The following is a 26565-nucleotide window of genomic DNA, read 5'->3' as shown; positions in this document are numbered from 1 at the left end:
GACGTATAATACATATTTTCAATGTCCGTATAAGACGTATTTTCGACATCCAGAAAATACTTCTAACCTTTCATTCAGCACCTGAAATGCACGTGATGTCAACATCTAGGAAAATACGTCTAAAAGAGGTCTTTCCACTTAAATTTGCTTACTGGGCAGTGTCAATGGGTTTGCTTACACATGTCTCAAAAGGCACAGCACTGGCTGATGCAACCTGATGTCAAACAGGTTGTAGCTGTTTCAGTTTGTAAATCCTTACTACTGCAACACTGACCCCTTGCTGTGGACTATACCCTGAGTAAACAGATAAGATCACCCCTAGTGTTGGACACACACACACAGTCCAGTCCACCATGCTTTCTTTAAATAAGAAGTCTAGCAATGATCAACCACAACTCTGCTAACAGAGCCTCAAAAAGTTCTACAGCTGCACCAACTCTAGCAGTGTTTGTGGTATAAGCACACTCACAACATTGACAATCAGAAGGCCTACACCCTCTCCTCACTCCCATCTTTTCCTGTCTCTCACCCTACCGTTCTGTAGTTTGAGGGCTGCAATCAGTCTTGATGTGGTTTCAAAGTGAACAGTTCTGGTGTATCATTGGCTCGCGTGCTCACAACACCCATCGTCTGGTTGGTGAGTTCTGGGGAGTTACTCAGTTACACTGCCTTTTTCGGCTTTTCCACAGAAACATCACATGCCAGGAACGTGTACATTTAACAGTCTCTCTAACAAATGGCCTCTGTTATTGTTGCCAGCTGTGGAGCTGTATACCTCTACTGCACTAAAATCCCTGTACTGTATGTGGAGCATGGTTTTCAGAACAGGGGGGTTCTACCATGTTTTTCAAATCACCATTAAGCTTTCTGCTTACTCGTGTGAGGTTTGTTTGACGAAACAAATCTATTTGTCCTCCCAAACAATTTCTAAACATCCTTGTTTGTCCTTTTTGAAATGTCTCTTGTTTTAAAGAGAGGAAGTCCAATTCCACAGAGGTACAGTATTCAACCCCTCCAAGGTGAATTTGCACATTAGTGAGTTTGGGCTCTACAGTGTCCCACCTTAAAGTTGGGATCCTGCCCTTTGGCATCATACTGTGGCAAAGAGTTAATCTTTATTAGACCCAAAAACACACATATACATTTACTAAGCATTAATCAAATGCCTACATAATAACCATATTAACATTAGAAATCGATCAAAGGGATGAAGTAATCATTATCAACATGCATATGTTATATCGTAGATTCTGTTTTCTTCACAGGAGTATTTTCTGTTCAGAGGAAAGGATTGCATCAGTGTCTATGGAACCCAAGAGATTCTGACATGTGGCTTTAAGTGAAAACACCAGCATGACCGACAAGCCAAAGATTCATGTGTTCATGGGTGCCCCTCCCCTCACACCTGTGTCTGATGCTGCTGAGGGAAAGTCTGGTCAGTGGAGGACCATGGAGCTCTGCTGGCAGGGGGGCAGACTGAGGCCTAGGGAGGATGAGGGTGGGATCCATGGAAGTGACTCCTCATCAGAGCCCGGAGAGCTGCCCAGTACCAGCAAGCACGGTACCAGTCTCCAAGGTCCTGAGACCCAAACCGGATCTCCCTTAGAGAGAGAACCAGGCTGTAAAGAGACAACCCAGGCTGGCCTGGCCCCTTTGGAGAGCTCAACTCCCCAGAATGAGCAAGCAGTCGGTAATGATGAGGACCTGTGTTCTGAGTCAGTGAGGGAGTATCTGGACAGCTGCTTCCCTGCCGGGCAGCCTGACCCAGGGCCTGAGTCTGCCCCTGAGAGAACAGGCCTCCAGTCAGATCCAGCCCCTGCTCAGTCTGTGTCTGTGGAGATGGAGTACCTCAGTGCATGGACAGTCAGCCAGGCCCTGCTCCTGAGAGGAAGGCTGGGGGGACAACCAGAGACCAGCCCTGTGAAAGCTAGACTTCCACAAACACCACCTAAATCCACACCATCCACTTCCACCTACACCAGCTCCCCGGAGCTGTACAGCCCAGCAACCCCCACTCAGTCACCCAGAGAGCGGGGCCAAGGAGTGACCAATCAGGGCTCCATGGAGCTCTTCTATGAGTCCCTGCTGAGCCAGAGGCAGGAGGAAGGAGGGGTGATACTGGAGGCCACTGCTGATGGGGTGCTCTGCTCTCAGGGTAACCCAATGGGGAACAAAGAAGTGGGTGTAGTCTCCAAAAGCCCTCTCCCATCACCTAGATCCCCTGTACAGACCTCACCTGCACCCCCAGCCCCTAAAAGGAGTAAAGTCTCCCCCACCACAGACAGAACTGATAGGTCACCAGACCAGACTACAGGGAAGGGTTGTGTTACTTCCCAAGCCCACACCACCCTGGCTAAATGTGGCACTCAGGGAGTGCGTTACTCCATCTTAGTGGCCGTGGTGCACCCGTGTCATCTGAAGGAGATCAGAGTGAGGTCCGGGGCGTCTGCTGGCTCCTGTATCCCCCTGGCCTCTGTGGTGGTTACTGACCAATCAGGAGTGGAGATGAAGGTGGTCTTGTGGAGGAGGGCAGCGTTCTGGGCCCTGACTGTGTATGCTGGAGATGTGCTGCTCATCACTGGTAGATATAAACTACCCAGTTACTTGTATTACTTTGTTATAAATCTTTTATTGATAAAATAATGCTGTTATCTCTTGCAGTTGCAAGGACTCACCTTTGCCCAGTTCTGTATTACAGTAACAACAATCAAGAGTGCAAGGAAGTTCCTTGCATTTGTTCCTTATATTTGAACTTGCTACCAATAGACTATCAATTGTATATATGATACAGCAGTAACAGCTACCTGTTGTCATGACAGGTGTGATGGTGAAGGAGGACAAGTGGAGAGGAGAGACGGTGCTACAGTCGACGTACAGCAGCAGGCTCCTCAACCTGGGCCAGGTCACTGGCAGCAGCTCACCTCTAGGTGGGGCTGTGTAGACAGGAAACACCACATCATTCACAAGCCATTTGTAAACCACTGTGTCTTAACTGTGGTGACATATTTATAAATGAATTACTATGAATCAAATATCATATGGATACAATAAACAGTGGAAGAAGAGGAGTAGAATCAGCCAACTATTTAGATTCCAACCTGGGTACCTTTAGGCCTTACACCCATCTGGTGACTAGATGGGGAATTGCAGCATGCTTTCGCAAGTGCCTGTCAATAATTATTTGTGGCATATTTATCACCCCTTCCTAGAAGTTCTAGAATGTCTAATCTCTCTCTCACAGTTGTCTTGATTGATGGTGTAGGTTCACTTACTCACTTTTGCTCTCTGCTCTTGGCATAGTGTGATCATTTGTATAGCTTCCTGATAAGTGTTCAATAAAAAACAAGGTGTTTCAGAGGGTGTGTGCACATGTTGATCTTCACATGATAGCAGTGTTTGTGAAAGCCCCTTGCACATGTTAATCTCTGACTGTTGAGTCATTAAAAAGCCCACATTACATCTAGAGTGGATTGACAAATGTTTCTGTGTTCTGCAGTCCCTCAGAATGTGAATGGCCGGACACTGAAGTCACTGTGCAGTTACCTGCGTGAGAAGCGTCCCCTGCTGGTGTCCCTCCCTCTTCGCGTCCCTCAGAATCCTAACACCATCCCCCACGCCCGTCTCAGGACCCTGAGACCCGACACACTGGTGCATGCACTGCTCAGAGTCACACACACTGAGATGATCACAGGTAATATGCCTCAGACTAGGAGATTATATCATGTAGACACACACTATATTTTTCACACACACACACAACATAGCATTGGCACATGCACCGAGATCACCACAGCTGTCACTCAAACAGGTATGCACACACACACACACGTCTGAATGTATCCCTTTTGTCTGACATGCATTTTATTTGACTTTGATGTGGAAGGTGGTTGTATGGACATAGACAGCCATCACTACATGAGTGTTGACAGCAGCAGCCTGTGTGTCTGACTCTGTGTTACCCAGCGTGGCGAGCCGAGGCAGAGGGCATGTCCAGGGTAGGAGGAGTACTGAAGGCTGTGCTGACTGTAGAGCAGGGGGATGGACAGCAGGGGGCAGTGGTGCTCTGGGGAGCTGCCTTGACCTGGCTGCAGCGGATCAACAGGAACAAAGGTAAAGTTAGGACAAATAAGAAGGAGTTACTAACTTCGCTAAACATTTAGCCAAGTGCTAGCAATCGCTCTACTTGTATGCATTACATAATCCAACTAGCTATTTAGATATTGCTGTATGAGTGAGCTGCCTCCCCCTGCTCCTGTGCAGATGCAGTGTGGTTTTTCCGGTTGCTCCTGGTAAGGGAGAGTATGATGACAGGCCTGCTGGAGCTGCACACCACCCCCTGGGGCTCCTGTGAGCCTCTCTTCCCTGACGACACGCGGGCGCTGGAGTTCTACAGGCCAGGCCCTGCCAAACATGCCAGCACCAGCCTGGAGATAGACCTGCACACTCTCCTGTCCCAGAAGTACACTGGTAAGCAGCTACATCAGGGTTTGTTTGCCAAATAGTGGGTTGGGGCCTACTCGTGACTCATGGACATTGCAATTCCTACTGGGTCACAACATGAGACTGGGTTGTTGCCATGGAACATTACTTTGTTTATTTGTAGGGTCACAGGAAAATAAAATAGGATTTTGGTCGGTCAAGGCACAACATTTTACAACACTTAAGAAATCGAAAATAGTGGTTCTGTCATGTAGTACAGGAGTTCTGTAAATGCATTTCTGTATTGAAAAGTAGCGGGATCAGCACTAAATTGCTATTCTCACAACCCATTGTGAAGTTGCTGAACAACATTTTTTAAAATATACAGTACCAGTCAAAAGTTTGGACACACCTACTCATTCCAGAGTTTTTCTTTGTTTTTTCTATTTTCTACATTGTAGAATAATAGTGAAGACATCAAAACTATGAAATAACACATATGGACTCATGTAGTAACCAAAAAAGTGTTAAACAAATCAAAATATATTTTAAATTTGAGATTTAGATTCAAATAGCCACCCTTTGCCTTGATGACAGCTTTGCACACTCTTGGCATTCTCTCAACCAGCTTCATGAGGTAGTCACCTGGAATGCATTTCAATTAACAGGTGTGCCTTCTTAAAAGTTAATTTGTGGAATTTCTTTCCTTCTTAATGCGTTTGAGCCAATCAGTTGTGTTGTGACAAAGTAGGGGGGTATACAGAAGATAACCCTATTTTGTAAAAGACCAAGTCCATATTATGGCAAGAACAGAGCAAAGAGAAACGACAGTCCATCCATTACTTTAATGAAGGTCAGTCAATACGGAACATTTCAAGAACTTTCTTCAAGTGCAGTCGCAAAAACCATCAAGCGCTATGATGAAACTGGCTCTCATGAGGACCGCCACAGGAATGGAAGACCCAGAGTTACCTCTGCTGCAGAGGATAAGTTCATTAGAGTTACCAGCCTCATAAATTGCAGCCCAAATAAATGATTTTCTATGGGATTAAGGTCTGGAGACTGGCTAGGCCACTCCAGGACCTTAATGTGCTTCTTCTTGAGACACTCCTTTGTTGCCTTGGCCATGTGCTTTGGGTCATTGTCATGCTGGAATACCCATCCACGACCCATTTTCAATGCCCTGGCTGAGGGAAGGAGGTTCTCACCCAAGATTTGACGGTACATGGCCCCGTCCATCGTCCCTCGGATGCGGTGAAGTTGTTCTGGCCCCTTAGCAGAAAAACACTCCCAAAGCATAATGTTTCCACCTCCATGTTTGACAGTGGGGATGGTGTTCTTGGGGTCATAGGCAGCATTCCTCCTCCTCCAAACACGGCGAATTGAGTTGATGCCAAAGAGCTCGATTTTGGTCTCATCTGACCACAACACTTTCACCCAGTTCTCCTCTGAATCATTCAGATGTCCATTGGCAAACTTCAGACGGGCCTGTATATGTGCTTTCTTGAGCAGGGGGACCTTGCGGGCGCTGCAGGATTTCAGTCCTTCACGGCGTAGTGTGTTACCAATTGTTTTCTTGGTGACTATGGTCCCAGCTGCCTTGTTTAGGAGTCTTATGGCTTGGGGGTAGAAACTGTTGAGAAGTCTTTTGGACCTAGACTTGGCACTCCGGTACCGCTTGCCATGCGGTAGCAAAGAGAACAGTCTATGACTAGGGTGGCTGGAGTCTTTGACAATTTTGAGGGCCTTCCTCTGACACCGCCTGATATAGAGGTCCTGGATGGCAGGAAGCTTGGCCCCAGTGATGTACTGGGCCGTACGCACTACCCTCTGTAGTGCCTTACGGTCGGAGGCCAAGGAGTTGCCATACCAGGCGGTGATGCAACCAGTCAGGATGCTCTCGATGGTGCAGATGTATAATTTTTTGAGGATCTGAGGACCCATGCCAAATCTTTTCAGTCTCCTGAGGGGGAATAGGCTTTGTCGTTCCCTCTTCACTACTGTCTTGGTGTGTTTGGACCGTGATAGTTCGTTGGTGATGTGGACACCAAGGAACTTGAAGCTCTCAACCTGTTCCACTACAGCCCCGTCGATGAGAATGGGGGCGTGCTCAGTCCTCTTTTTTTTCCTGTAGTCCACAATCATCTCCTTTGTCTTGGTCACGTTGAGGGAGAGGTTGTTATCCTGGCACCACATGGTCAGGTCTCTGACCTCCTCTCTATAGGCTGTCTCATTGTTGTCGGTGATCAGGCCTACCACTGTTGTGTTGTCGGCAAACTTAATGATGGTGTTGGAGTCGTGCCTTGCCATGCAGTCATGGGTGAACAGGGAGTACAGGAGGGGACTGAGCACGCACCCCTGAGGGGCCCCCGTGTTGAGGATCAGTGTGGCAGATGTGTTGTTACCTACCCTTACCACCTGGGGGCAGCCCGTCAGGAAGTCCAGGATCCAGTTGCAGAGGGAGGTGTTTAGTCCCAGGATCCTTAGCTTAGTGATGAGCTTTGAGGGCACTATGGTGTTGAATGCTGAGCTGTAGTCAATTAATAGCATTCTCACGTAGGTGTTCCTCTTGTCCAGGTGGAAAAGGGCAGTGTGGAGAGCAATAGAGATTGCATCATCTGTGGATCTGTTGGGGCGGTATGCAAATTGGAGTGGGTCTAGGGTTACTGGGATAATGGTGTTGATGTGAGCCATGACCAGCCTTTCAAAGCACTTCATGGCTACAGACGTCAGTGCTACGGGTCGGTAGTCATTTAGGCAGGTTATCTTAGAGTCCTTGGGCACGGGGACTATGGTGGTCTGTTTGAAACATGTTGGTATTACAGACTCAGTCAGGGACATGTTGAAAATGTCAGTGAAGACACTTGCCAGTTGGTCAGCACATGCTCGGAGTACACGTCCTGGTAATCCGTCTGGCCCTGCGGCCTTGTGAATGTTGACCTGCTTAAAAGTCTTACTCACATAGGCTACGGAGAGCGTGATCACATAGTCATCCGGAACAGCTGGTGCTCTCATGCATGCTTCAGTGTTGCTTGCCTCGAAGCGAGCATAGAAGTGGTTTAGCTCGTCTGGAAGTCTTGTGTCACTGGGCAGCTCGCGGCTGTGCTTCCCTTTGTAGTCTGTAATAGTTTTCAAGCCCTGCCACATCCAACGAGTGTCAGAGCCGGTGTAGTACGATTCAATCTTTGTCCTGTATTGACTCTTTGCCTGTTTGATGGTTCGTCGGAGGGCATAGCGGGATTTCTTATAAGCGTCCGGGTTAGAGTCCCGCTCCTTGAAAGCGGCAGCTCTACCCTTTAGCTCAGTGCGGATGTTGCCTGTAATCCATGGCTTCTGGTTGGGGTATGTACGTACGGTCACTGTGGGGACGACATCATCGATGCACTTATTGATGAAGCCAGTGACTGATGTGGTGTACTCCTCAATGCTATCTGAAGAATCCCGGAACATGTTCCAGTCTGTGCTAGCAAAACAGTCCTGTAGCTTAGCATCTGCGTCATCTGACCACTTTTTTTATTGACCGAGTCACTGGTGCTTCCTGCTTTAGTTTTTGCTTATAAGCAGGAATCAGGAGGATAGAGTTATGGTCAGATTTGCCAAATGGAGGGCGAGGGAGAGCTTTGTATGCGTCTCTGTGTGTGGAGTAAAGGTGGTCTAGAGTTTTTTTTTTTTCCCCTCTGGTTGCACATTTCACATGCTGGTAGAAATTAGGTAGAACTGATTTAAGTTTCCCTGCATTAAAGTCCCCGGCCACTAGGAGCGCTGCCTCTGGATGAGCGTTTTCCTGTTGACTTATGGCCTTATACAGCTCATTCAGTGCAATCTTAATGCCAGCATCGGTTTGTGGTGGTAAATAGACAGCAATGAAAAATATAGATGAAAACTCTCTTGGTAAATAGTGTGGTCTACAGCTTATCATAAGATACTCTACCTCAGGCGAGCAAAACCTTGAGACTTCCTTAGTATTTGATTTTCTGCACCAGCTGTTGTTTATAAATATACACAGACCGCCACCCCTTGTCTTACCGGAGTCAGCCGTTCTATCCTGCCGATGTAGCGTATAGCCCGCTAGTTGTATGTTGTCCATGTCGTCGTTCTGCCACGACTCGGTGAAACATAAGATATTACAGTTTTTAATGTCCCATTGGTAGGATAACCGTAATCTTAAGTCATCCAATTTATTCTCAAATGATTGAAGATTGGCTAATAGGATTGATGGGAGCGGCAGTTTACTCGCTCGCCGTCGGATCCTTACAAGGCACCCCAACCTACGTCCACGATATCTCCGTCTCTTCCTCATGCGAATGACGGGGATTTGGGCCTTGTCGGGTGTCTGTAGGATGTCCTTCGCGGCCGCCTCGTTGAAGAAAAAATCTTCGTCCAATACGAGGTGAGTAATCGCTGTCCTGATATCCAGAAGCTCTTTTTGGTTCTAAGAGACGATGGCAGAAACATTATGTACAAAATAAATTACAAATAACGCGGAAAAACACACATAATAGTACAATTGGTTAGAGGGCTGTAAAACGGCAGCCTTCTTCTCCAGCGCCATTATTATTAGCAATGGACATTAGACCGGTGGAAATTTGTCCTTTGGTCTGGAGTCCAAATTGGAGATTTTTGGTTCCAACCTCTGTGTGTTTGTGAGATGCAGTGTGGGTCAACGGTTGATCTCTGCATGTGTATTTCCCACCATAAAGCATGGAGGAGGAGGTGTTATGGTGTGGGGGCGCTTTGCTGTCTGTGATTTATTTAGAATTCAAGGCACACTTAACCAGCATGGCTACCACAGCATTCTACATCGATACGCCATCCCATCTGGTTTGGGCTTAGTGGGACTATCATTTGTTTTTCAACAGGACAATGATCCAACACACCTCCAGGCTGTGTAAGGGCTATTTTACCAAGAAGGAGAGTGATGGAGTGCTGCATCAGATGACCTGGCCTCCACAATCACCCGATCTCAACCCAATTGAGATGGTTTGGGATGAGTCGGACCGCAGAGTGAAGGAAAAGCAGCCAACAAGTGCTCAACATATGTGGGAAATCCTTTGACTGTTGGAAAAGCATTCCAGGTGAAGCTGGTTGAGAGAATGCCAAGAGTGTGCAAAGCTGTCATCAAGGCAAAGGGTGGCTATTTGAAGAATCTCAAAGAAAAAATATTGTTTTTGATTTGTTTAACACTTTTTTGGTTACAACATGATTCCATATGTGTTATTTCATAGTTTTAAGGTCTTCACTATTATTCTACAATGAAGAAAATAGTAAAAATGTAGAAAAGCCTTTGAATGATTAGGTGTGTCCAAACTTTTTGACTGGTACTGTATGTAATGTATGTATGTGTCTGCATTTCTTTTATCTATCAACCAATAGGTGCCTTTTTTGCGTGTATTTTTTATTCAAACAACCACGACGTGCCAACGACCGACAAATAGAAAAAAAAGAGAAGGGGGGGGGGGGGACAAAGAAAGACATTGCAAAACAACAACAATCCAGGACAACAATATTCAACACTGCAAGGCCAACTGTGTGTTTCTCTGCATGTGTGGCACTATTTACATGTGTAACAACCTGTGTGTTTGTGCTGCATGCGAGCGCTTGTGTGGCATCAGCCTCAGGCAGATGTAATAATGTTTTCTTTTCTTTTTTACTTATCTTTAACTTTTATCATTTGTTGCTTTTCGTCCTCTAAGGTGATGTGGAACTGCGAGTTCACATCACAGCGTTCCAGTTTCAAGGCAGCCCCTCCCAGAATGCACTGCAGCGGATGGACAGTGACACGCATCTGGAGAGTATCCTGGACACGGTGTCAGGTGACATCACGTTCACGGGTTGTGGGCGCTGCGCTGCCGAGCTGGACACAGATGACAACGGTATCTACTGTCCCTGCTACCCCTGCCTCCCCCATACTGGAGTACGACGCTATTACAGGTAATACAACCACAACACTGGGCATCTCGCCAACATGACAAGCATTACATTACATTAAAGTATAAAGAGAGACCTCAATAATACTTCACTCACTGACTCTGATTATTTTAGTGAAAGTGTCCACTTCTCAGACGTACCAAACAACACACTTTTTCCAAATATAAATGGAATTGGCTGGTAATTAACTCAAGCAGCCTGAATAGCTCTCATTTTCTAAAAGCGGTGATTATGTCAACTGCAAATGGCTCCTTCAAGCTCCAATACTAGCTTACTCTATGACAGTACCAAATGACTCTTTGGCTTGTGTTTTGGGTTAGTAAAGTGACTTTCTCACTTCACTCAAGGCCAGTAATGCTGACTGTGAAGGATGGAGAAAGCCAGGTGTGTGTGCAGGTGCCACCTGTCCTGCTGCAGAAGATCTTGCTCGACACTCCTCCTGACAAGCTGAGCAAGACCATGTGTAAGAAGATTAGTGTTTTCCCACGGTCTTCCAACCCATGCCTCTTATCTCTTTCTGTCACTCATCCATCTGCAGTTTGTGACACTGGCTCATTAACATTATTATTTATCTTTCTCCCACAGCTCCAGGTTCAGATGTGAGGTTAGTCCAGGTAGTGGCTGAGAGGATTTATTCCTTACTGTCCATTCCCAGACGCACCTTCCTCCTTACTGTCCGCAGCCACTTCCTGTGTGATGAGAACAGTGTCCCAACTGCCCAGGATTTCCTACTGCTGGATTTTCATGACCCCAAATCATAACATCTCTCTGCTCACTTGAATCAACTCCAAATGTCATATGAATGTATTTGTACTACCCTGCCAGACTGTACCATTAAACATTATTTTTTAAAGATTTTTGCTGCTGATCAAGATTCGATATTTGGTTCTGATCGACAACACCAAGCAGTACACAGTCATCATCACAGATCTTTGAGGTGTGTTTAGGCCTCCCTGAAAGTACTAATTTATGTTATGTAAAATGGCATCATGTTTGTATGAATTTGTTGGAATATTAATAGTTTTGCCTTGTGAAATAAAAATATATATTTTCAGTGTACATATATTGCAATATAGTACCATGTACATTTTGTTTTTGTCATATCACAGTTTAATACTAAAATATACAAACATCCAATACATCCTTGGGGCGGCAGGTAGCTTAGTGGTTAAGAGCGTAGTGCCAGTAACCGAAAGGTCGCTGGTTCTAATCCCCGAGCCGACTAGGTGAAAAATCTGTCGATGTGCCCTTGAGCAAGGCCCTTAACCCTAAGTCGCTCTGGATAAGAGCGTCTGCTAAATGACTAAAATGTAAATGTAAATCCTTCCTTGCACCTCCTAATTGCAGACCACATCATTGTATTACTGTTGAAATGAGGGCGGGGAATTTGTAGACGGGGCACTTCCCACAACCAATCGGTAGCTCAAGTTTGACACGTGTCTGCGGAATTCCCCCAGCACTCCGGGGCTTTCCAGCTGACTTGATAGACCGTAGGCAAGAGAACCAGCCTATCATAACGGATAGTTAGTTATATAGGAGAAAATAAACAGTTAAATCGATGGGGAAATACATGGAACAAATCCCGGATTTGAGCCGACAGTGAAGTGAACGAACAGTGTGTGCGCGCACTGTACTTTTGAGGAACGCCCTGACATTTCACAATCGGTTTGATCAACTTCAGCAGCAGTTGTGCTGTCTTGTTCTCTGCTTCGAGGTGGATCAAGTTTAGAGGAGTTGTAAGGTAAGGAACTTTATGAACAGTGGTTGCCTGTGTGTGTCAAAATGGATGTGTTGTGATGTAGTCTTTTCTCTGTCATAGGATTATGCCGGGGTAATCCATAACAGCTGTTGTCACTGTGACTCAAACTCCTTTGGCAAACTACCATATATCTTGCTGGAAAGTTGTGGCCGTTTCATTATAAATTAGGGTTTGAAGTTATGAAACAACTTTTTAATGGCCTAAAGGCCTATATATGCTTCAGAAAACATTCATAAGCAAATATGATTTAAAAGGGTGATAATTATATCGAAATGGGACCGCACCAGATGTAAGATCATGCTTTAACCCCCTATATGTAGTATGAATGTGTTTACAAATGCTGGCCGACGCATATTTGTTGTGCTTAATGAATGCTCAGCCATAAATTGTTGACTGGCTGTGAGGTGATGATGGGTCTACAGCTGTAGCCTAGGCTTCAGCAGCCTAAATGATTTCATTCATAAATATGTAACAAGAAAATTATGTAAAAATTTGACTAATAAAGCTCTCATTATTCAAGATAGAAAGTGGGTTACGGGTTTGGCCCCATCTCAGCAACCAGGGCCTGGAAATTCCCGTATTAGCCATAGGAAATACCCAATGGACTAATAACAGTTTCCAATTATTGCAGGGAGTTGACAGTGAGCCTGAAGTATCATCTATGATCCACTGACAGGCATCATGTCTGGAGCACTGAGGTATGTACTGCTGCTGTGATGTTGTGCTGCTTTGTTGGGGTCCCTACAGTCTTTGACAGTTGATTGTCCTCTACAATTGATTTAGGTCATTTTGAACAGACTGGAACCATGGATCAGGGTCAAGGACCTGCCCTCATTTGCAGAGAGTGGGGTCTGTTTAAAGGAATGAACTGTAAATGGTTGTGCATGTTTTGGTGTAAAAGTAAATTACACACAAAGGCACCACTTTTCTCACTTCACTGTTGGGCTTGTTCTGCTGTTCTTTAGCTGGCACGCTTTGATAGCTCAGGTGGAGTAGGCCTAGCCCTAGCAGAAAGTATTGAGAGTAAAATGGTGGCAATATTCATGGTGGCTATATTCATGGTGCTTGTTCGATTCGTGCTGAAATGTGGATACTCTTTCTGCTGCTGCGGTGGTGCTGCTGATCTAGTTGTTGTCTTTGGCATATTAATCTGTTCATACACAATTACACATTTTTGAGTGTTCTGATATGTCCACACATCGTTCTCTTATGCCACTCGGAATCTAATCTATAAAAAAAGGGCTCAGTTTAGTTTAGTGTTGTCACAATACCGATAGCGCAATACTATGATACCAGATTTTCCTTGGCAAAGAAATTAAACAAAGCAGATTTCACTCTATGGTCCGTTAGTTAACCCTTTACTCGTGGGAATTGGCCTATATGGATAGGGCTAAATTAAATGTTTCTTACAGAAGAAATAGGAAATGCATAAGCATGGTAGCAATTGAAAGGGAACAGTTTGGAGATGATGGGAAAATTATTAGACCAAAGTTGAGGACAGACTGAATCCAAACAATACACTTGATGTTATGTGCATTTTACGTTTACTGTACTTTTTGCCGCATTTGTTGATAACAAAATCTGAAAGTACTAGATACATTCAGTAACATGATAAGAATATTCCTGGAAAATGTGGGGTAGGTGCAAAAATAAGACAAAAAAATGACAAGGGTTTGAGTGAGAGGACTAACTGATGTCTCCAAGTGGCCACACATCTCCCCAAAGTGTGCACAGTTCCTATGTAATTTCAATGCACTTTTTATGACTCAAAGAAGTCTTCAACTATAAGGTGTTTTTTTTAGCTCTCCTAGCTCTGCCTTTGAGGAACTACAGCAACCAGACTAGTTGTTTTGAGCACAGCCCTGCATCCCCGCCATCACACAATTACTGTTTAACCAATCCAAAAACAGCCCATAATAAATCGCAACCTGGGCCAGGTGGGAATCATTTGAAAGCTTGTTCTATTGCCAACATGACTAGCTAAGTTATAAAATACGATCTTACAGTGTTAGGCTTTCACAGGGCAATTCAGAGAAACGGATTGTAATTTTGGTGCGCATAGAAAGGAGTCGTGTGCATTCAAGTGCGTGTTCCACAGCGAATTTTCTTCACAATAGACAAACATTCTGTTCAGAACAACCCAGGGGTATGACGCCATGTCATCTTGGAACTGTACATCAAACATAGTGATCATCAACGATGACAATGTATTTAACATGAGCTTTATGATATGGAAATGTGAAGTACACATTTGGACTCGCGGATGTTTGGCTTGCTTGTATGACATCAAAGCGTTATTTATTATAATCCTCAATGTCTCATCTTTCAAAATGTAGCATTTCTCTCACTCAGACAAAAAAATGCCCAATTAGTGGGATGGATGGGGGCAACTTCTTGTCGCATGCAGTGCTCAAGTTTAGAACGGCTGTCAGTCAAAACCCATACAGCGCTGTGAAGCACAGAGCCCGAGCTCTGATGTCATTTATAGCATGTTACTGTACAGCCACTGCATTCCACAGGTGTAAAGGGCTACAACCTACTTTAGCAAAATAAACAAATGTGACTCTGTCAACATAAGGGAAAGGGGGATACCTAGTCAGTTGTACAACTGAATGCATTCAACTGAAATGTGTCTTCTGCATTTAACCCAACCCCTCTGAATAAGAGAGGTAGGGGGGCTGCCTTAAATCGACAACACGTCTCGGCGCCCGGTGAACAGTGGGATAACTGCCTTACTCAGGGGCAGAACGACAGATTTTGTACCTTGTCAGCTCGGGGATTCGATCCAGCAACCTTTTGGTTACTGGCCCAACACTACTACCGGCGGTTTCTTCAAACGTTAGGACTATTTCGTCAAGAAATTAAGTGCTTAATGTTTTATTTTCTTCCTTACTTCCTAGTGTCGCGATACTGGTATCGTGACACCCCTAGTTTAGATGAAATATGTACTGCTCTCATTCTTCAAACCTCAGACTTCCTGTCAATTCATCATTATGACACTGTCTCAGTTTGCATGACAGTGTAACACATTAGGAAAAGCATCCTGCTCATGCTGTACAAAAAGCACCTGGGCCAACCCCACTTACTCTTATACCTACTACACGGACATGGCCCAGTCAGAGTGGAAACCACTGACAAAGACCTTAGAACCTAACACCCTTGTAAAGGAGGCTGTTTTACAAGAAGTTAATCTGGATATGAAGAGCACAGGAGATGTACACTACCGGTCAAAAGTTTTAGAACACCTACTCATTCCAGGGTTTTTCTTTATTTTTACTATTTTCTACATTGTAGAATAATAGTGAAGACATCATAACTATGAAATAACACATATGGAATCATGTAGTAACCAAAAAAGTGTTAAACAAATCAAAATATATTTTATGTTTGAGATTCTTCAAATAGCCACCCTTTACCTTGATGACAGCTTTGCACACTCTTGGCATTCACTCATCCAGCTTCATGAGGTAGTCACCTGGAATGCATTTCAATTAACAGGTGTGCCTTCTTAAAAGTTAATTTGTGGAATTTCTTTCCTTCTTAATGCGTTTTAGCCAATCAGTTGTGTTGTGACAAAGTAGGGGGGGTATACAAAAGATAGCCCTATTTGGTAAAATACCAAGTCCATATTATGGCAAGAACAGATCAAATAAGCAAAGAGAAACGACAGTCCATCATTACTTTAAGACATGAAGGTCAGTCAATACAGAACATTTCAAGAAAGTTTCTTCAAGTGCAGTCGCAAAAACAATCAAGTGCTATGATGAAACTGGCTCTCATGAGGACCGCCACAGGAATGGAAGACCCAGAGTTACCTCTGCTGCAGAGGATAAGTTCATTACATTTTTGTCATTTAGCAGATGCTCATATCCAGAGCGACTTACAGTTAGTGAGTGCGTAAATTTTTCATACTGGTCCCCCGTGGGAATCGAACTCACAACCCTGGCGTTGCAAGCGCCATGCTCTACCAACTGAGCTACACGGGACATTAGAGTTACCAGCCTCAGAAATTCCAACCCAACTAAATGCTTCAAAGAGTTCAAGCAATAGACACGTCTCAACATCAACTGTTCAGAGGGGACTGTGTGAATCAGGCCTTCATGGTCGAATTGCTGCAAAGAAACCACTACTAAAGGACACCAATAAGAAGAAGAGACTTGCTTGGACCAAGAAACACAAGCAATGGACATTAGACCGGTGGAAATGTGTCCTTTGGTGTGGAGTCCAAATTTGAGATTTTTGGTTCCAACAGTATCTTTGTGAGACGCGGTGTGGGTGAACGGATGATCTCCGCATGTGTATTTCCCACCGTAAAGCATGGAGAAGGAGGTGTTATGGTGTGGGGGTGCTTTGCTGGTGACACTGTCTGTGACGCCATCCCATCTGTTTTGGGCTTAGTGGGACTATCACAAGTGCTCAGCATATGTGGGAACCCCTTCAAGACTGTTGGAAAAGCATTCCAGGTGAAGCTGGTTTAGAGCATGTCAAGAGTATGCAAAGCTATCATCAAGGCAAAGAGTGGCTATTTGAAGAATCTCAAATATAAAATATATTTGGATTTGTTTAACACTGTTTTGGTTACTACATGATGTGTTATTTCATAGTTTTGATGTCTTCACTATTATTCTACAATGTAGAAAATAGTAAAAATAAAGACAAACCCTTGAATGAGTAGGTGTGTCCAAACATTTGACCGGTAGTGTAGCTGCTGAAGAAAAACAATCCGAAAGCAAAAGGAAGAGGAAGAATGCTGAAGGCTGGATGTTGTTTTAACGATTATAGATAAATAAATAAAGGCTCTCATAAAAAAACACCAGGCTTTTGTATATGGTGTACTGAGTCAGTCTGAAATCAGCGGCAGCACTGAGCTGGTATTCTGGGGGATTTCCTCTCTGTTTTTTTCCTTCCCCACTTCCTGGAAGTGATATGCGTGAGTAAAAGAGGGAGGGGGAAAGAGAGAAAAGAACAGAACACCGCAACACCCTTCCTTGTTCACTTACTATAGAGTATGCAAAAAGGAACCACAATGTTCGAGTCCAATGTATGAGATTGAAAGTTATCTACATTTGTTTTGTTGTTACTTCTCGTATTTCTTTCGCTTTAAGTGTTTTATTTGAATCATGTCGAGAGGGAAAAGAGTGGACTTATAGTGAGTCAAGTGAGTTGTTCACATTGAGTAGTACTGAAGTAAACAACTTCCTGTCTATGTGTACATCTCTACAGAACTGACAGGTATGGAGACTTGTTGTTTATGATCAGAAAGGGGTCGACATTTGTCAAGAAACTACATTTGGTAATTTGTATTTCACCCTTACGTTTCAGAATGGATGAAGCTCAGTACAGCATGAAAATGATTGAAAATGAGGTAAGAGACCTATTTTGATATGTTTTTGCTGGATGTGTTAGTATGTCCATTATGCTATGTTAGAATAAAATACATTTGTAAAGATGTAATAATATGTATATAAAAAAAGAGCTCCCTCTTTAAAACATGTAATCTTCCCAGCTGATGATGAATTTATCGACATATGAGTTCATGCCCCCTGTGGACGTCAAGATTGAGCCCTACGTCCCTGAGACAGGTGGGTTTATACCTTATGTACACATGGTACCATATGGATACAGCATACTCAAGTTGTAGTGATATTATTTGGTATGATGTGGATATGGTATGTACACTCAAGTAGAAGTGATCTCACTGACAATTTTTTTAAATGGCTTTCAAAACTGTGCAAATACTGTATGTAGTGAATAGTAATTATGATATCTTACACAATGAACCATTTATACACTGTATGTAATGTACAGTGCCTTGCAAAAGTATTAATCCCCTTTGGCGTTGTTCCTATTTTGTTGCATTACTACCTGTAATTTAAATTGATTTTTATTTGGATTTCATGTAATGGACATACACAAAATAGTCCGAATTGGTGAAGTGAAGTGAAATGAAAAAAATAACTTGTTTCAGAAAATTCTAAAAAATAAATAACGGAAAAGTGGTGCGTGCATATGTATTCACCCCCTTTGCTATGAAGCCCCTAAATAAGATCTGGTGCAACCAATTACCTTCAAAAGTCACATAATTTGTTAGATTGCACACAGGTGGACTTTATTTAAGTGTCACATGATCTCAGTATATACAGTGGGGAGAACAAGTATTTGATACACTGCCAATTTTGCAGGTCTTCCTACTTACAAAGCATGTAGAGGTCTGTAATTTTCATCATAGGTACACTTCAACTGTGAGAGACGGAATCTAAAACAAAAATCCAGAAAATCACATTGTATGATTTTTAAGTAATTCATTTGCATTTTATTGCATGACATAAGTATTTGATCACCTACCAACCAGTAAGAATTCCGGCTCTCACAGACCTGTTAGTTTTTCTTTAACAAGCCCTCCTGTTCTCCACTCATTACCTGTATTAACTGCACCTGTTTGAACTCGTTACCTGTATAAAAGACACCTGTCCACACACTCAATCAAACAGACTCCAACCTCTCCACAATGGCCAAGACCAGAGAGCTACTTGAGGGAAATACTTGAGGGAAACCTGTTTCAGTCTTCCAGAGATTTGAGACTGGGACGGAGGTTCACCTTCCAGCAGGACAATGGCCCTAAGCATACTGCTAAAGCAACACTCGAGTGGTTTAAGGGGAAACATTTAAATGTATTGGAATGGCCTAGTCAAAGCCCAGACCTCAATCCAATTGAGAATCTGTGGTATGACTTAAAGATTGCTGTACACCAACTTGAAGGAGCTGGAGCAGTTTTGCCTTGAAGAATGGGCAAAAATCCCAGTGGCTAGATGTGCCAAGCTTATAGAGACATACCCCAAGAGACTTGCAGCTGTAATTGCTGCAAAAGGTGGCTCTACAAAGTATTGACTTTGGGGGGGTTGGGGGGGGTGTGAATAGTTATGCAGGCTCAAGTTTTCTGTTTTTTTGTCTTATTTCTTGATTGTTTCACACAAAAATATTTTGCATCTTCAAAGTGGTAGGCATGTTGTTTAAATCAAATGATACAAACCCCCAAAAATCAATTTTAATTCCAGGTTGTAAGGCAACAAAATAGGAAAAATGCCAAGGGGGGTGAATACTTTCACAAGCCACACACATATGCTGCCAGTATATTTTTGTTATTTGGATTCTCTGCCCTGGTTTTTTGAAGGGCTTGGATGTGAGTCTTGATTTGTAGCGTCCCTCTTCCATTGACAGTAACCCTGTGTGTTTCTTTGTTACAGCTCATGGACCCTACATTCAGATAATTGAGGAGCCCAAAAAGGTGAGCTCAGAGTTGCTCTTAAATAGTGGAATTACGTCTTCCCTTGTTGTACTGTTTCTGTTCAAATAATTACATAAGTCTGAACACAAGTTCTTCCCTCTTTCATTGCGAAACTATGATATTCACATAATCAGTTGATTCACACCAACCATTTTTCTATAGGTACTTTATATCTAGCTCATGCTCTCAACTCTCCCAAAGAAGGAGCCCTTTGAACTAGAATGGAATTTAGAAATTGGCTTGTCCCCTACTCCTGTCTTTGCTTTATGGGGTTAGAGTATGACGGTGGGTTGGGAAGACCAGTATTTAGGAAGTGAATGTTTGTTACAGTAAGTGCTGGCACTGATGTTGGGGAATTTTCCCTTACTTCCTTGTTCGCCTGTCTGCAGAGAGGCTTCAGATTCCGCTATGAGTGTGAGGGTCCATCCCACGGTGGGCTCCCAGGGGCCTCCAGCGAGAGGAACAGGAGGACCTACCCCACTGTCAAGGTCAGCTACTGTACTGTACTGTAGTACACACTGTTGGATACTTGGCTGTCTGTTTGATCTTTTAGCTTCACTGTCTTTTCATCATGTGTTCAATGGAGTCCAATAAGCTTTCGAATGTGTATATGTGATATATTGACATCACGGTATTATTTGCGACACATGTTGTAAATATAAACAATTGTTACAGTAATTTCACTGTAAAGTTGTGCTTCTCCACTGAATCATCTTGCTTTGTTAGTGTATCAGTGTAGGGCATGAACATACTTACATTTAGTCAATAATGATCTGTCTAACTCTCTCTCGTTCTATCTGTCGTTCTATCTGTCTGTGTCTCCAGGTATCTAACTATGTGGGGATAGCCAGGGTAGAGGTGCAGCTGGTGACCCACACTGACCCCCCTCAGGTCCACGCTCACAGTCTGGTGGGGAGGCACTGCTGCACGGAGAGTGGAACATGCAGTGTGGATGTGGGCCCCAATGACCTCACAGCACAGTGAGTACAGATTGGTTGTCTGTCTTTTATTGTCACATTTCATTGCACACTGATCTAGATATTTAGCACTTGGATTAACTTGATGAAGCCCGTGAATGTGATGTGTGTACAATAGGGAAGGGAAAAGGGATACCTAGTCAGTTGCACAACTGAATGCATTCAACCAAAATGTGTCTGCCACATTTAACCTAACCCCTCTAAATCAGAGAGGTGAAGGGGGCTGCCTTAATCGACGACCACGTCATCGGTGCCCAGGGAGCAGTTGTTGTTGGGGGTTAACTGCCTTGCTCAGTGGCAGAAGGGCAGATTTTTCCACCTTGCCGGCTCGGTCATTCTAACCAGCGACCTTTCGGTTACTATCCCAACGCTCTTAACCACTAGGCTACCTGCCGCAACATGACTGGTAAATGTCAACATCTCTCGAACTTCCCGTTTCTCATTCTATTTTTCTCTCTGTAGGTTCAGTAACCTCGGCATCCTTCATGTCACTAAGAAAGGGGTGGTGGAAGTGTTGTTCAAGAGACTGAGAGACGAGAAGAGGAACCAAAAGGGGCAGCACTACCATTTTACTGGTAAGAGCCTGCAACCCTACTTCACTGTCCTTGAGGAAATCTACTCTGTGAGGGTGGAATCCTAACTTGAGATATACTACGTGAAACCCACATATTTGTGCAAATCGCAATGCATGGTTTACATGTTAGTCCATATAAATCAATGTCTTTGTGAAAACTGATACAAAAACACCCTCTCTATGTCTATCTCCCACAGATGCAGAGGAACAAGCCATATTGAGAGAAGCCAACGAGCTGGGCAGGATCATGGACCTGAACATAGTGAGGTTAAAGTTCACGGCCTACCTCCAGGACAGTAACGGAGGGTTCTCTAGGGCCCTGAAGCCGGTGGTCTCCAACCCCATTTTTGACAGCAGTGAGTAGAAACTCTCTCTACCTCTGTGTTCTTCAATCCTGGCCCTGGGGACCTACAGGCTTTTGTTTCAGACCAGTACTAACATATCTGATTAAATGAATAAACTAATCATCAAGACCTTGATTAGTTGAATATGTTGTGTTAGTGCTGAAAAATGTACATGTATTACCATTGTCAGTAGTGAACACATTATTATATTTATCTACCCAGAGTCACCCAACGCCTCCAACCTGAAGATCTCCCGTATGGATAAGACCTCTGGGTCTGTGCTGGGAGGGGATGAGATCTTCCTACTGTGTGACAAAGTACAAAAAGGTGAGGGGGTAGTTCAGCCCACACTGATTTTACAATAGTTTGCCAGGAAACAGTTTACACAATTTCATCCATTATCATATTTTGTTCTACTTTTCAGATGATATTGAGATCCGCTTTTATGAGGAGGATGGAAGCTGGGAGGCCTTTGGTGACTTCTCTCCAACTGATGTCCACAAGCAGGTACAGAGTCTTTACTCAGTGTGAAGTGAGAGTGTGTGTCAGGGGGGATTTTGTGTGAGTAATAAGTATTGGCATTCTTGTAAATATTTGGCAACAGTTGACTCCACACCATGTATGATCTTACTCATACCCCTCTCATATATGTCACTGTTTGGGTCCCTACCTGTGCAGTACGCCATCGTGTTCAAGACGCCCCCGTACCACAGCACAGAGATTGATCGTTCAGTCACTGTATTCCTCCAGTTGAAAAGGAAGAAAGTGGGAGACTGCAGCGACCCCAAGCAGTTTACCTATGTTCCTCAAGTTCAAGGTGAGTTAGTCTGCTACTTACAGTCCCTTCTGCAAGAGAGAACAATGATGAAATACAGAGCCAGAGGTCCCATTGGATTGAATCAAACCCTTTTAACTCTTTCTCTTCCTCTCTCTTCGTCTCTCTCCATCTCTCCTCTGTGTGTGTAACTTAGATAAAGAGGAGGTGCAGCGTAAGAAGCAGAAGCCCCTCCCCTATAATGACCAATGGAGAGGAGCTGGGGGGGCAGGGAGAGGGGCCGGAGGATTTGGAGGAGCCGGAGAAGGTGGTGGTGAGGAACCTAGATCTACATACTTGAACTCTGAACTCTCTTTTCTGTCAGCCCTTCATCTCGTTGCTATCAGATTAAATGCTGGCCTCATCCGTTAACCCTTGTGACAACTATGTCATCATCACTAAATCATTTCTTTCCTATCCACAGGCTTCCAGTTTAACCAGCAGATTAATGGATCTGGGTGGATGGGGGGTGGATTCACCGGTTTTGGGGGAGGTGGAGCCCAGATGTCAGGCACCACTGCCCTGGCTGAGGGTACCCAGCAGCAGCAGCAGGCAGGAGGGATGGCTGGACAGACGCCAGGACAGACGCCAGGACAGACCGCCTCACCACTACAACAGCAACTCTTCCAGATTGGTAAGCCACATTATAGCAGTGCTGGGGCAGGGGAAACTAGAGTTAGCTAGCTAGATGTTGGAGAAATTGTCATAAGAGTTGTGTTATGCTAATGTTGTGACTATCCTGTTGTTTCCAGCTGCCACTCTCCAGAGCAGGGCCACTCGGATGACCAAGCAGACAGCTGGGGCTCTCTTACAGTACTGTACCACTGGGGATGTCCGGGTCCTTCTGGCAATGCAGAGACACCTATGTGGGGTCCAGGATGAAAACGGAGATACGTGAGTCTAACTCCGCCTCTACTGCACATCAGTACAAGTTTTTGAGGATCTGAGTTGAGTGTCTGCCTCCATTATCTATACATTACACTGTACATGCTGTGTGTTTGTATTGAGTTTGCTGTGCTCACTTGTGTGTTCTGTCTCCCCGCAGGCCTTTGCACCTGGCCATCATTCACCAGCAGTCAGCTGTGATCCAGCAGCTGGTTCATACACTCATCACCATTCAGCAACGCAAAGTCCTCGACAAGCTCAACCACCTCAGCCAGGTATTGACCCTTCTGCCACACACCTGGGCTGGACTGACGTTTAGAAGATGGACTATAGAATCTTTGCATACAAACATACAAAGCGCACACACTATTGGGCTATACCAATAGTTGTTCAATGTTGAAGTGATATTCACAACATGCCCTTGTCTTCCCTCCTGACTGTGTCTGCCATCTCTCTCTGAAGACTCCTCTCCATCTGGCGGTGATCACCAGACAGGTTAAGGTGGTGGATGCTCTCCTGAGGGCCGGGGCTGACCCCAGCCTGCTGGACCGGGACGGCCGGACCCCCCTGCACCTGGCAGCACTGGCCGGGGACGACGTCACACTCCGGGTCCTGCTGGGGCACCTAGGAGAACGCTATACCCACCTGGTCAACATGGTTGACTATCATGGTGAGTTGGGATGGTGGAAAGAAGGGGGTAATCTGAGTTTATTCCGCCCATGAGACTTTAGCATGATAAGTAGACAGTTGGTCTAATTTTAACCCTATGTGAATGATCAACTAAGCAATGGTGCAATTTATTGTTGCGGTTTAGGATTGGGATTCAATCCAATCTGTGTTATAACGCCTTGACATTTAAAGGTCATTTCCGATTGAGCCGGCATATGCAGCAAGCATTTACCGTGAATGTGATCTCCCCGCAAAACGCGGGAACAATGCCTTTTTAAAAGACGCCTTGTCTACAAGCGCGATCGGATTGAATCCCGGCCTAAGACTCACTATGTGCTTATTACTGTAGTAGACGGTATTCATCTCTCTAAATTCCCTACCCTTCTCAGGTCTCCATCCTCTCCACCTGGCTGTTCGTAAGGGAGGAGAGCGCTGTCTGCGTCTGCTGGTAGAGGGCGGGGCTAAGATCAACGCCCCCGAGCAGAAGAGTGGATGCTCCGCCCTCCACCTGGCTGTTAGAGAGAACCTTTTGAAAGTGGCCTGCACTCTCATCACAGAGGTACCTTACTTGACGCACAGTGCACACACGCGCCTTATATAAACGGTGCTACTATTCTTACTCAGACTCTGTTTCTCTGTTATCTAACCTGTGGCGTTCCCTCCTCTCCTGTCCTACAGCTGAAAGCAGATGTAAACGTGTGTACATTTGGATGGAACACTCCTCTCCATCTGGCTGCCAGTCAGGGCTCCCCCACTCTCTGCGCCATGCTCATTGCTGCAGGTGAGATGCATACCCCCTACCAACTATCCAATGCATGACATATGTACACCATGTTTTTACCTCAGTCAGTTACATAGGGGCTACAACGAAGTCAAGATTCAAGTGTGTGAGCAGTCATTTATTGTGGATCACCAGGTTTTTTGCTTTGGAAAAGTGTCTGCTAAATGGCTACTAAATGAACGTGAATAGAACGCAAATAAAACACTAACGACTTTCCTCTCCTCAGGAGCCGATAAGAATCTGGAGAATGATGAGCCGCTCTTCTTCAGCTCCTCTTCGTCAGATGAGGAGCAGGAGGATGGACCAATAAGAGATTTCAGAGAGTTACAGATCCAACAGCTACCAAACACACCACCACCGTTGGAGAAGGAACAAGTCAACCCTCGTAAGAGACCAGCAACAGGACATACACCCTTTGACCTGACTAAATGTCAAAAGGTGAGATTGATTAGTCTTATCAACCCAACATTTATGTGTCGAAAAAGTGATTAAAACAGAACATGCTGTAGTGTCTGTGGTGTGGATAGAGGCTGTACTGAGGTTGCTGCCATTGAACATACATCAATCTTCCCCTGCTACAGGTGAGAAACCTTCTAGACTCCAGACAGAGTCCCAAGCCCAGCCAACACTCAAGTAAAAAGCCTAAACCAAGCAGCACAGAAGGTAACAGAACGGTCATACCACCGTTTTGACTCTGAACATTATCTGAGATCTATCCAGTAATCTAACCACTGTTCCCATTCCCCTCAGCAGAAAGTGAGCAGCTAGACAGTGAGACGCTCCATAAACTGTGTGAGCTCCTCAGTCTGGGCGATGTGCCCTGGAGACAGCTGGCAGAGAAACTCAACATGCTCTCACTGGCACACCTGTACCAGGAGAGTCCCTCTCCCTGCTACAGGCTGCTGGAGAATTACAAGGTGAGCAAGGGGGGCTGTGTGCGTCTGTCTAGTAAGGGGGTAAATATTAAGTAAGTATGCTGTTAGAATGGCATGACTGTGCTTGAAGAGAATAAAGCTGATGGTTCCTGAGTGTGTGAGTTGACAGTATCTCTCTCTCTCTGTGTGTAGTTGGGTGGCGGTCCAGTGGAAGGACTGGTGGAGGCTCTGCAGTCTCTGGGTCTGACTGAAGGAGTGAGACTACTGAGACGGGCTGAGCTGAGAGAGGACAAACAGAACACAGGTACTAGCGCTAAAACAGTCATAAACAATGCCCCAGCACACACATAGACATTATCAGTCTCTCTCTCTCTACCATACACTTATTCCATTGCAAAGACATACTGAATATAGAAGTTCCTTCCCAAATGTTATTTACTCTGTTTATGCCTAATATGAAATGAGACATAATAACCATCCTCACTCTGCCAATCAGATCAGACAGTGGACAGCGGCTTTGGGAGTCAGCCAATGGAGGAGCCAGCCTTGGCCAACCAGTGATCACCAGGAATGGTGAGGGGTAGGACCAGCTCTGTGGGTGGGACCCTGTGTGAACAAGGTTTCAGTCCAGCATTTCATCTTGATTGAGATATAACAAACCCTGTTCAGCACACCCTATGGGAAACCATTGGGAATCTGATGTCATACCAGAGCCTTTGCTGATGAATGCAGAATTCTCTCTGCCGTGACTGTGCAACATTGACGGGTTGACAACTCAGAATGGATAGAACCTTGTTGTGCATCCAGATAGATGTTCTTGTACATTATTTTTCTCATGCAGACAGTTTGTTTCCTTCAGCTCTCTAAGGAAAACTCAGTCTCAATATGTACAATAATTATAAGTGGCCTCATATCTCCTTACATTATTTCTGATGGTGAAAGTTGACAAAAGATAATAGGTGTGTCTTTTTAATGGTCCATTGGAGCCTTCCAAAAAGTCAAAGTATAAATAAGAATTTCTAAAATATGCAATGTCAAATTGTTGAATGGAATTATGAATCAATTTCACACAAATATTTATTGGCTGACAATCTTACTAATACTGTGTATTAATTTGGTTTAACATTTAACCAAATATAATTGTACAGCCATATTGCAGATGTATGTGGAAAGTTTGCGAGTGTATTTGCTCTGTAATGTTTTAACTATATCTTGTCGTTGTTGAATTAAATGCATTTTTCTCCTGACACAATGG

At 44.4% G+C, this 26565-nt stretch overlaps 1 protein-coding gene across 1 annotated transcript; it reads left to right on the top strand.

The window, feature by feature from the left end:
- The first annotated feature begins 1248 nt into the window (after positions 1–1248).
- On the top strand, positions 1249–26562 carry LOC121553277. The gene is made up of 31 exons (XM_041866303.2): positions 1249–2581; positions 2820–2927; positions 3497–3691; positions 3964–4110; positions 4261–4467; positions 10113–10350; positions 10695–10810; positions 10933–11104; positions 12760–12804; positions 17429–17471; positions 17613–17688; positions 19351–19391; positions 19781–19879; positions 20217–20371; positions 20831–20943; positions 21140–21298; positions 21509–21613; positions 21711–21793; positions 21965–22103; positions 22258–22374; positions 22525–22734; positions 22853–22994; positions 23146–23260; positions 23448–23655; positions 24044–24213; positions 24333–24435; positions 24662–24873; positions 25017–25098; positions 25186–25352; positions 25503–25614; positions 25807–26562. The coding sequence occupies exons 1-31, from the start codon at positions 1354–1356 to the stop codon at positions 25869–25871; spliced, it is 5172 nt and encodes a 1723-aa protein (XP_041722237.1). The 5' UTR covers positions 1249–1353; the 3' UTR covers positions 25872–26562.
- The last annotated feature ends 3 nt before the right edge of the window (positions 26563–26565 follow it).

The sequence above is a fragment of the Coregonus clupeaformis genome, chromosome 37 (genome assembly GCF_020615455.1).
Source record: "Coregonus clupeaformis isolate EN_2021a chromosome 37, ASM2061545v1, whole genome shotgun sequence".
Classification (NCBI taxonomy): Eukaryota; Metazoa; Chordata; class Actinopteri; order Salmoniformes; family Salmonidae; genus Coregonus; species Coregonus clupeaformis.
Note: the sequence above shows the minus strand (reverse complement) of the source record. Positions and strands in the feature narration are given on the sequence as shown.